Source organism: Arachis ipaensis, chromosome B05 (genome assembly GCF_000816755.2).
Source record: "Arachis ipaensis cultivar K30076 chromosome B05, Araip1.1, whole genome shotgun sequence".
In the NCBI taxonomy this organism is placed as follows: domain Eukaryota; kingdom Viridiplantae; phylum Streptophyta; class Magnoliopsida; order Fabales; family Fabaceae; genus Arachis; species Arachis ipaensis.
Window position 1 is genome coordinate 22908631 of NC_029789.2, and position 12652 is coordinate 22921282.

Here is a 12652-nt window from a genome sequence, read left to right on the forward strand (position 1 = left end):
CTATACGTACTAAATTTTTGTTTTAGAGGTCGTAATACCTTGCCATCTCTGAATTATGACTTAAGCATAAGACTCTGTATGGTAGGGTGTTACATGTATGATTATCTTCCAAATATAACCCTATTTTTAGTTCAGTCTGACACATTTTGTTCTATTCCATAGCATCACAAAATACTCACACCAAGTTAAATACATCCCAATCAAACAAAATAGAGAACCTAATAAGCTACCTTTAAATTATATTGAGTATACAACCATACATCAAAAACTTTATAGTTCCTATCCTATATATGTGCCGTTACAGTAACTCTCTTTCCCCTTATTAGCTTATCTTATCAAAAAATTCGGTATGAAATCTTCCAATCTACTCTATCCCTTTAATTTCAATAAAAGTTAGGGGGGAAAAGAAAAAAGCACCAATGCTTTATGCTTCCCTTTATTCGTGCATAACTAAGTAACTAACCATAACTTTTATCTCACAAAAAAGCTTCAATGGCAGAGAAGAAGAACTTGCTTGTACTTGACACCGTGACCAGGAGACTCGCCTCCATAGTCAACCGCCTTGGTGCCTCTTCTCAATCTGATCACCCTTCTCTTCATCCCCACAACCAACTCCAACTTGGCCTCTGACTCTTCAACTTCCCGGAATGATAGCTACGAACGTGTTCACGGTGATGTTCCCTCCCACGACGTCGTTTGGAGGGTCATCGCTTCCGATGCTGACTCCGACAAGGAGTTCACTGACATCATCTACGAGAAGGCTGTTGGGGAAGGCATAGCCAAGGTTTGGGTTTCAGCTTTCAACTTTTTCAAGTTCATTTTTATTTTGGATTTTTGTGATTGGGTGAGTGGTTGCAGATTAGTATTAATAGGCCTGAGAGAAGGAATGCCTTTCGACCCAATACAGTTAAGGAACTTATTTGTGCTTTCAATGATGCCAGGCATGATAGTTCTATTGGGGTTGTCATTCTTATTGGCAAGGTATGCCTCCTCCCTACTCCAGTGTTTTTCAGAAATTCTGTAAATTGATGCGTTGACCTCAAAAGTTAAGGTTAATTGAGATGGATTCAGGCCAAATGGTTGGGGTTGATGCCCCTTTTGACTAGAGTTTAATTTTGATATACTATTATCCAATCAAATCTACTCTTAGAGTCGGATGATCATTCAAGTGATTGGTGTTAAAATGAGTTTAATTGAATGTCAGTGTATTGCATCAAATTAAATCCTTCCTTGATTATTTTAAACATGATGCTTCCAGTGAAAAGGACATTTGGCCATGTTGTTGTCACTTTGACATGAATGGAATATTCACATTTTATGTGCAAACTAGTGTGAACTTGATTGATGTTGATTTGCCTATTTATTTTGTAGGGGACCAGAGATTGTATTTCCTGAACCGTCTGAGGGTTTTCTGGCGTGTGTGCAGAATCATCATGCTGTTGTTGTGCCTAGGCTTCCTGCTGGTTTGAATTTGCTTAGCCCAGGTGAGTTCTTTCAAATGTTCTTTTTCATTCCGCACTCTGTGAAGAACCCTTTAATTATTTTATTTTTGTTCTGATCTCTGTTTGCTTTTGTTATTCTCTCTGTTTTTCTATGTTTTGATTCTTTGGCATAGATTGATTTACTCCAATTCCAATTCGGATTTTAATTCTATTTCAGTCAGGAGATGTCAAGATTAACTTTCAATGTGGAGCTTGATACTGCTAATGCAACTTAGTTATTTATTAATATTTTAGATTATTCTATCTTTAAGTGCTAAGTGTAATTTGTGACATTCATGTAACATTGGGATGGTCATCTTATTTTTTTGGGTATCTTTTTATTAAGACAATGAGATATTGGCCAATGATGTTGAAAAATAACATCCAATTTTATAGGTATCATGTAATGAATATTATGTTTATTTATGTGATTTTTGGCTCTCTTTTTTCAATTTACAGTGTTTGATGGAGTAAACTTAGAAAACAAATCTAAAGTATTCATTTTGCAATAGAAAAATCTAAAAAAAATTCTATTTTATCTTACTGAGGGATTTACAGACGGATTTTCTGTCTGTAATCAGAACGAGGGATGATTTTCCGAAGTTCAAATTACAGACAGAAAATCTGTCGAAAAATCCGTCTGTAATTACAGACAGAAAATCCGTCAGAAAATCCGTCTGTAATTATAGACGGAAAATCCGTCTGTAATTACAGACGGAAAATCCGTCGGAAAGTTCGTCGCCTTTGGGAAATGGATAGAAAATTTACAGAGGAAAAATCTGTCGGTAACTGCTAAAAATCTGTCTGTAATTTTCCGATGGAAAAAAATCCGTCGGTGAATAATTTCCGATGGGGCTTTTACAGAGGGACGAAATCCGTCGTTAACCAAAAATTCGTCTGTAATAAAGACTAAATCCATCTGTAAATCTGTCTGTATTAATCCATTTTCTAGTTGTGAGTGTAAATAGAAAATTTTACTATCAATATTCACTAATATTATTATCTCAATACAATAGAGATGATTCATATATTCACTAATTATATATTGTAGTATATAGAGAGAGCGCTAGATATTTGTTATTATTATGTGTATATTGCTTCTTATTACATTCCTATTTATATTTGTGTAAGATTAACCTTTTTAAATTTTGGAAAGGATAGCACTGTCTATCGTTAAAGATTTGTACTGTCCAAATATCTTTAATTGGATGAAACGTTGGTGGTCATCCATATTGTAACACTCTCTCTTGGATGACCATTGTGAATATGGCTCATTAAAATCTTACTAAAAAAAACCTAATGGAATAAAACTTTAGTGAAGGAAAAAGAGTACAATATCTTTTGTGATGAGATTGCCTCATTAAAAACCTTGTCAAGAAAAACCCAATGGAAGAAAAACTTGACTAAGGAAAAAAGAGTACAGCCTCTCCCTCTTATCACCATTATTTAATATCTCGAAATCGACACATCCCAATCTGATGTACCAATCTTTCAAAGAAGGATTTTGGAAGTGACTTTGTAAATAAATATGCCAGATTATCACTTGAGTGGATCTGTTGGACATCAATTGTTCCTTAATTTTGAAGGTCATGAGTGAAGAAGAATTTGGGAGAAATATACTTTGTTCTATCACCTTTGATGTATCCACCTTTAAGTTGCACAATGCATGCTGTATTATCTTCAAACAGGACAGTTAGAGCTATCTTATGGTCAATCAGTTCACATGATGACAGAATATATTGAATTAAACTCCTGATCCAAAAACACTAGCTGTATCACCACATGTGAATAGGTATCCTATTTGAGATCTCTTCTTTTATGTGGATAAGATAAGTATCCAGTATTTGCATAGCCAACTAACTGTGACTTGGATTCATATGGATAGAACAATCACATATCAATTGTTCCATGAAGATATTGAAAGATTTGTTTGATTCCATTCCAATGTCTTTTGATTGGAGAGGAACTATACCTTGCTAATAAATTCATAGCAAATGATATATTAGGTCGTATATTGTTAGCAAGATACATTAGTGCCCCAATGACACTGAGATATGGTACTTTAGGACCAAGGATATCTTCTTTTTTTTCTTTAGGACGAAATTGATCCTTTTCCACATCCAAAGATCTTACGATTATTGGGGTACTTAATGGATGTGACTTATCCATATAAAATCTCTTCAAGATCTTTTTTGTGTATATTGTTTGATGAATAAAGATCCCATTTTGTGTATACCCGATTGTAGGTTAAGACAAAATTTAGTTTTTCCAAGATCTTTCATCTCAAACTCTTCTTTTAGAGCTTTTATAATTGTTGGAATCTCTTCAGGGGTTCCAATGATATTTAAATCATCAACGTACACAGCAATTATAATGAATCTAGATGCATATTTCTTTATGAGAACACATGGACATATATCATCATTCTTGAATCCATTTTTGGCCAGATACTCAGTAAGACGATTATACCACATTCGTTCATATTGCTTTAGACTATATAAAGATCTTTTTAATTTGACTGAGTATAACCCCTGCGAATATTCATTGGATGATTTAGATATCTTTAGTCCTTCAAGAACTTTCATATAGATATCACGATCTAATGATCCGTATAAGTAGGCTGTTACCACATCCATTAAATGCATATGTAGTGTATGATATGCGGATAAACTAACCAAATAACGCAATATTATTCTATCCACTACAAGAGAATATGTTTTTTCATAATCTATACCGGGCCTTTGTGAAAAATCTTGTGCCAGAAGTTGAGCTTTGTAGCGCATAACTTCATTTGTCTCATTTCGTTTTCTCACAAATACTCATTTGTATCCAACAAGTTTTACATCTTCTGGTGTAAGGACTACAGGTCCAAAGACTTCACGTTTTGCAAGTGAGTCTAACTCAGCCTTCATAGCTTCTTCCCATTTTGGTTAATTTTTCTTTGTCGACATTCTTCGACTGTTCTTGGCTTAACATCCTCACTTTCATGCATGATATTTAATGTCACATTATAAGCAAATATTTTATTGACAATTTTTTTATTTCGATCCCATTTTTCTCCTGTAAAGACATAATTTATTGATATCTCATCATTTTCACAATTTTCAGTATTTTCAGGTACCTAAACATCTTCTAGCGTCAAAACTATATCAGAGTTTTGAATAACTGCAGGTATCTTTACTATGTCTTTATCTTTTTCAAAAGGAATAGTATATACCTCTTTTCTTTTTCAAGAATTATTGTCTTTGGAACCGACAGGCCTACCACGCTTCTGACGTGAATTTGTTTCTGTGGCTGTTTGTTCAACTGGGACATCAATTCGAATTGGAGCATTTTTAGCTGGTATATAGGATTTAGTTATCCTTTTCGTATCAGAAAATGCATCAGGTAATTCATTTGCTATTTTTTGCAAATGTATAATCTTTTGAACTTCTAGTTCACATTGCCCTGATCGAGGATCTAAATGCATCAAGGATGATGCATTCCAATTAAGTTCCTTTCCAAGAAGCTTATTCTCTCCCTCTAATGTTGGAAATTTTGATTCATCAAAATGACAATCTACAAATCGAGCTTTAAAGACATCTCCTATTTGTATCTCAAGATACCTCACTATAGAGGGAGAATCATATCCAACATATATCCCCAGAATATATATTTCACACCTGAATATTCTTAAATGGAAAATATTTGGCTGCAAGCCAAAAGCTAATTGCATATGAGAGAACTGATGGTAACTTGTTGGCCTCAAACGAATGAGTGTTGCGACATGTAAAATAGCTTACCCCAAGCTGAGGTTGGGAGATTTGTTCTCATAAGTAAGGGTCTAGCAATTAATTGGAGGCGTTTAATAAGTGATTCTGCTAACTCATTTTGTGTGTGAACATGAGCTATTGGATGTTCAACACTTATTCCATTAGTCATACAATAAGCATCAAAGGCTTGGATTTTCTGGAAGCTATACTTTTAATCGAATAATTTGAGCAAGTAACCTCGCAAACGGCAAGTTGCGAGAAGACAACAAGCACACATGTGACCATTTCGAAAATGCGTTTATTAGGATCATAAAATATCTAAAAGATCCACATGGTGGATGAATAGGTCCACATATACCGTCTTGAATCCTTTCTAGGAATTCAGGGACTCAAATCCAATCTTTACTGGTGATGGCCTTAAAATTAGCTTTCCTTGAGAACATGCAGCACAACAAAATTCACTAGATTTAAGAATCTTCTGGTTCTTTAGTGATTTTTCATTGGAGTTTTCAATTATTCTCCGCATCATGGTTGTTCTTGGATGACCCAATCGATCATGCCAAATTATAAATTCATTTGGGCTGGTAAACTTCAGGTTTACAATGGTATGTGATTCAATTGCACTAATTTTATTATAATAAAAGTGAGGGTAACTTTTCTAATACAACCTTTTTAGTTGAATCATGACTTGTGATATATAAGTACTCATGATTTTCCTTATTCATTGTTTCAATATGATATCCATTTCGGCGAATATCTTTAAAACTCAACAAGTTTCTTAGAGACTTGGTAGACAATAGTGCATTGTTTATTATGAATTTTGTTCCTCCGAAAACAAAATTATAGCTCTTCCGGAGCCTTCTATCACATTGTCTGAGTCAATAATAGTATTAACATATTCTTCTTTTGGCACAAGATGAGTAAAACATATATTACTTTTGAGAATAATGTGCAAACTTACACTATCCGCAAAGCATACATCTTCATTATATATCCTTGTCATTTTCTTCAAAGACAAATAATAATAATAATAAAATGAGTAGCATACATGCATAGTCAAATTGAATTCCTGTTTAGAATTATTTTTCTAAGAAACACTGTACATAAAAATAGTGTCATATACTAAAATTTTATTATTATCACTATTATTATTTTAAAACTTGACACATTTAATGATTTTGAAATTCTTAAACATAAATATTAGGGTAAAAAACCCAAATGCACCAAGGGAAAAATTTTTTTACCCAAATCCGCCAAATGAAAATCTGAGACATCAATCCACCAAAGCACAATTTTATATAATTCGAATCAATAAAATTCGAATTATGATTACACATAATTCGAATTGATACACTTCGAATTACTCCCAGGCACTATTCGAACGTAATTTGAATCAACAAGCATCGAATTATGCATGCATGGTTCGAATTATATTAATTCGAATTACTTAGATCACGTGGCTTAGGGGAGTTCGAATCGAATTGATTCGAATTACTCTCATTTGGTAATTCAAAGTAATTCGAAATGACTTAATTCGAATTACGTATGTATAGTACGAATGGACTTGATTCGAATTACTGTGAGACATAGCTCTATATATACGTTAAACCATATAAACTGAAAGAAGCATTAACATATACATACGAGAATAGCTTACTTACATCCCGAGCCTGTAACAAGTCGATCCTCAGTCGAGCCATCTGCACCCGAGGTCCCTTCTCGCTAATCCCAGGAATGTAACTTGACCACCTACGTAGGAAATTAAACACGGCACTGCATTAGTGAATAATTCTAAAAAGCATAAAATTGTATGAGTAATTGATAATAAATCAAATAAAGATAAATAGTACAATACGATAGTTGTACCTCGAGGCAAGGGGCCAGCTAAACGCATCATACCCAGCAGGCCTAAAACCAGGAAAACGCCAAAAGATCCAAGACTGAAGTAATTATAATGGTCCAGCTAACTTCACTACATGTCTGTTGGCCACTCGGCACATGCACCGGTACAACCATGCTAGTGCCGCCGACCCCCAGCTATAGCCACCCATCTCCTCAAGCCTAGCCACAAACGGTAACCATCTGATATGAATACGATTGCCGGACTTGTCGGCAAACAGCTGAGTTCCCAACAACATCATGATATAGGCACGGGCATAGCGCCTGACCGTCTCCTCATCTGCCCCCTCGGGGCACTCTGCGAAGTTCTCCTGGAACCATGTACAGTTCACTGCGAACTTTTGTATTTGGTTCGCGGGAGGTAACACACCAAGCAACTCATGGAACCACTGCCAAGCTGGCCTGCCACCCTCTATGTATACGTGGAAGTCTGTCAGGCAACCACTGACATAATGTCCGTCCACTGGCAATCCCAACTGGTACGCGACGTCCTGAAGTGTGATGGTGCACTCGCCGAAGGGCATGTGAAACGTGTGCGTCTCCGGACGCCACCGCTCCACGAATGCACTGACAAGGGGCTCGTCCAATCGGAACCATCTGTCGTTCAGTCTCGCAAGATGGTATAGTCCTGCCATTTGCAAGTACGGAACGTACCTCTCATCAAGTCGCATCCCCTGCTGCCGCCGCATGCTCGATATGCAACGTCGGGGCTGCGCATTACATGAACCGCATAATTAGAACGACTCACAATACCACTAACGGATACAATTCACGACGTCACCAAGTAACCAAAAAAAAAAATGCAACTACAGATATATCAGTCTACAACGAGAATTGCAAAAAAAACCCGCAAACATAGATCACATCTAAATTCCCCATGCAAAAGTAAATTCTACTAAACCACTAGCAAAACCGCAAGCAAAACCGCACACTCAAACCGAATCCAAAATATTAGAAAAATAAACCACATGCAAATCCACTTAATAAAACTACGGGCAAAACCACTCATTAAACCACGGGCAAATCCACTTACAAAAACCACGGGCAAAACCACTTACATAAACCGCATGCACTACAACTAACCAAAACCACTGACATAAACCGCCAATAAAACCGCATTTAAAACCGCTATCATAAACCACATTAAATACCGATTTACAATACCACTAACATATAAAAATATAATAAACCACCATCATAAACCACTAACCTCGTCATTGATCACCCCGGCTATATGAGCGACTCCATCCAGTTGATACAGCCTTCCCGGATCGTCCCCCATCGCCTAAGTATGCTGCTACAGACTTTCTCGGGCTGGTTTTTGGTCGCTTTCTCTGGGATTTTGTGGGGTATGAGATTGGAAAATTGATTCGAATGAACTAGGTTCGAACTTCTTTTATAGGGCATTCACTTGTAATTCGAATCAATACGTTTCGAATTACAACTAGTTGCAATCTGAGAGTAATTCGAATCAATTCGATTCGAACTCCCCTAAGCCATGTGATCTAAGTAATTCGAATTAATATATTTCGAACCATGCATGCATAATTCGATGCTAGTTGATTCGAATTACATTTGAATAGTGCTTGGGAGTAATTCGAATTGTATCAATTCGAATTATGTGTAATCCTAATTCGAATTTTATTGATTCGAATTATATAAAATTGTGCTTTGGTGGATTGATGTCTCAGATTTTCATTTGGTAGATTTGGGTAAAAATGGGATCCCCTTTGCACATTTGGGTTTTTTAACCTAAATATTATTTATATACATCATACTTGAAATTTAAATACATTGAAAATAAAACTTAACAAGAATTTTTTTACATTATTTATTTATAAGAGTACTTTAACAAACTCACATATTAAACTTTTTCATCATTGATCAAATGGCCAATATTTCCTTTAGGATCCTCAAAGAAATCAGATTCTTCATCATGAGTGGTATGATTTTTAGATACTTACATATTTTTTTTATTTAGCGACGCCATAAATTATTAAACAACTAAACCATAAATTAAACTAAATAAACATACTAAAAATGAAATTTAACTTATTACTAATATAAACAAAAGGGAAATTGGAGAGAATTTACCATGGTGGGGTGTCTTCCACCTAGCACTTTTAGTTAAAGTCCTTAAGTTGGACATTTGGTGAGCTCCTTGTCATGGTGGCTTGTGCTTGAACTCATCTTGAAACTTCCACCAACGCTTGGACTTCCAATAAGCTCCAATATTTTCAAGTAAATTCACCAAGCTTTGATGAAGTTCTTCACAAGCTTTGAGCTCCCAAAGTTGATCCTCTTGTATGGCGGGATCCCAAATCTTGTTTCTACACCCATCTTTAAGTTGATCATTGGTGCGGAAATTCTATAACCACAAACTAACCGACAAGTGTACTGTGTCGTACCAAGTAATACCTCAGGTGAGTGAGGGTCGATCCCACGAGGATTGAAGGATCAAGAAACAATGATTGAGTGATTGGCTTAGTTAGACAAACAAAAAATAGTGTTTGAGAGTTCAAAAAGCATTAAATTAAAGACAGGCGAATAATTAAGTTGGGAATAAAATATGGAGAGGGCAGTTAAGGCTTCAGAGTTATCTATTTTCTGGATTGACTTTTCTTACTAACTATTTTAATCATGCAAGATTTAATTCATGGCAAACTATATGTGACTAGACCCTAGTTCCTTAGACCTTCCTAGTCTCCTCAAAAATCATCAACCGCCAATTCCTTGGTCACTTAATTCCAATTAGAGAGTGAAGTTCAATTCTAGTTTATATGCCACAGAAACTCTAATTACCCAAATATAAAAGGATTATATGTCACGTATCCCGTTAAATCCAGATAATTAAAATTTAGGAGAATTTTTTTCAAGCTGTTGTTCAAGTAAAGAGCTTTTCCAAGTTATACAAGAACTCAATTAGAACATGGGTCATACTTCCGTTCCACCCAAATTCATAAAATAACGAACGAAAACAATTCTTGAAATAGAAATCAATACATGAATTAAAATAGAAAAATAATAGAATCAATCCATACAATAGACAGAGCTCCTAACCTTAACAGTGGAGGTTTAGTTGCTCATGGCAAAGAGAGAAAAATAAGAATTCTGATAAAATGTATTTTGGTAGAGGTCGAATGGAATCCCCCCCAGAAGGGAAGTTTCTTTTCCCTTTTTATATCTAATCCTAATTAATTTAAAATCTATTTTCTAAAACTAAAATAATATCTTTTCCTATTTTACAATAAAAATAAAGTTTTAAATCAGAATTAATTAAAGCAATCAGCATGTCTTCAATTGATGGATGGGGACCACTTGCTTCGTAGGGTCCACGCCTAACTTGGAGTGGGCATAACCATTCTTGTGTGAATCTCCCTTGAATCTCTGCTATCCCCTGGCTCTAGTATGTGTTTTTGGGCTGAAAACTGGGTCGAAACTCGGCCTGAAATCGCCCCCAGCGTTTTCTGTGTTTTCTGCACGAGACACATGTCACGCGTATGTGTTAGTCACGTGTACGCATTGATGATCTTCTTCGTGTGTCATGCGTACGCGTCAGGTAGGCGCACGTGTCGCTGTGCGACTTTGCTTTTCATGCGTACGCGTCAGGTACGCGCACATGTCGCCGTGGAAAGCTCCAAATCACGCGCACGCATTGCTCCTCGCTGTCATCTCCTTTGATTCATGTGTTGATTCCATTTGTGCAAGCTTCCTCTCCATTCTCTTAAGCCATTCCTGACTTATATAGCCTTCTTCTCTTTTTCTGCGGAAGCTCCATCAAATCCAACCAAATGCTACCTAAAATAAATAGAATTGCACAAGACTCAAAGTAGCTTCCATAGTGGCTAAAAGATAATTAATTCTTAATTAAACTCAACAAATTAAATTCAAATTCACTAGGAAAAGATAGGAAAGATGCTCATGCATCAATCATCATTGTTCCAACCGGGTGGCAAGCAATCCGAATTCTCTATGAAGTACCAAACTCTTCTCTTAGATCCAATCAATTGATCACTAGTCCGACCCTTGCATCTAGCTCTTGAAGTCTCAACCTTGATGAGTCTTGATTTGCAACTCCAACCACTAAACATCCTTCTCTTACGTTTCATTCCACAAAGCTTCCTAAGTTGGCCATCCGTTTCAAGAATACCATACTCAAGTGGGACAGTAAAGCTAATAGAGATAAGTTTTACTCACTCAAATAAAGGAGTAGATGGAAACCTAGGTAGAGAAGTCTCCAACGATCTTGACAAAGCATATTCAACTCCCGTCCAACCTCGCCGATGAACTTCCACCTTTTGAAAAGATTCTTCACTTTCAAGCTCTTCCTCACCAAGTTTACCCAACTTTTCTCCGTCACTCAAATCATAAATATGAGGTTGAGAGGAATCTACCTCAACATTGCTTTCAATGTCATCGGGAGAAGGCTCTTCTAACTCAAGGGGTTCGCTTGTGGGTGCAAATTCATAACTAGGATGGCTTGCCTCTTGATCTCAAAGTCGACATCTATATCTTCATAGGACAAATTTGGAGCTTGACCAACATTTTTATTATTTTGATTTGCATCTATATATCTTCCATAGCATTGTTACTCGATCTATCATTTTCTTGATCGTCTTCCAAATTTAATTGATCTACATTTGTATATGTTTCACAAATCAATATCAAGAATAATTCTTAATAGTAACTAACAATTAAAATGTTCAAGCAATTGAAAAACATACCGAGATCATCTAAAATTGGTTGAATGGACATATTTGCCAAATCATTTCATAGAGCATTAACCTCTTCAGGAGTTAAAAACGCAATAGCCAATCCAAGTGGTCATCAAATGCATCGAGACAAATTGAATCATAACTTTACTTTTTCATTTGGTTCCTATGTTATTAATTTATCTAGCTAGTTACTAAACTAATGATTAAAATTTAATGAACGATACTTTTTAAAAGTGCTGTACATATCAAGGTAGGTAAATAATTAAGAAAATACCTTTACTATAGTCTCAAGCTATAATGAATGAAAACAAGATCATTAAGCTTTTGATGTTCTAATCAATTCCTCTTCTTTGTGTGGATGTGTTAAAAAATACTCTAATTTCGCTCACAACTCAAAAAAGTATAAGTTTAACTTAAAACACGAATGACTAATTTTTGCAAATTTAGTGATCCAGTCCCATAAGATTCCTACCATCGATATTAAAATCAAAAGAGGCAATGCATTGCAATCAGAATTTTCAAATATATAAAGAAAGATAAAACTTAATAAAAGATTTACCTGGCATCGTTATGTTTCGTTTACGTATTGTAAATTGTCTTCCAAAATCTTCTTCAATATTCTTATATATTTCTCATTGACGTCTAGTAGGCCCGAAATCGTTTGCTTATGTTTTTCAAATTTATCAACATTGAATCGAAGAAAAGAATTTAACCAATATCTAGCAGTATGGAGATTTTTGCGAAGTTGTGAATCCCAACGAGCATCCAAAATCTTCAAGTAAAGCTCCACAATCATCTTTGAAAC

General features: G+C 35.6%; 1 protein-coding gene and 1 long non-coding RNA gene across 2 annotated transcripts; one reads left to right on the forward strand and one right to left on the reverse strand.

Moving 5' to 3' along the window:
- On the forward strand, nt 1383-1912 carry LOC107643336. The gene is made up of 2 exons (XR_001620825.2): nt 1383-1484; nt 1660-1912. It is a non-coding gene; the product is annotated as an uncharacterized LOC107643336 (long non-coding RNA).
- On the reverse strand, nt 7183-8414 carry LOC110271950 (protein MAIN-LIKE 2-like). Its single transcript, XM_021123673.1, has 3 exons — nt 8343-8414; nt 7402-7842; nt 7183-7353 (listed from the first exon to the last, which is right to left on the reverse strand). Exons 1-3 carry the CDS (start codon nt 8412-8414, stop codon nt 7183-7185), a joined length of 684 nt encoding a protein of 227 aa, XP_020979332.1.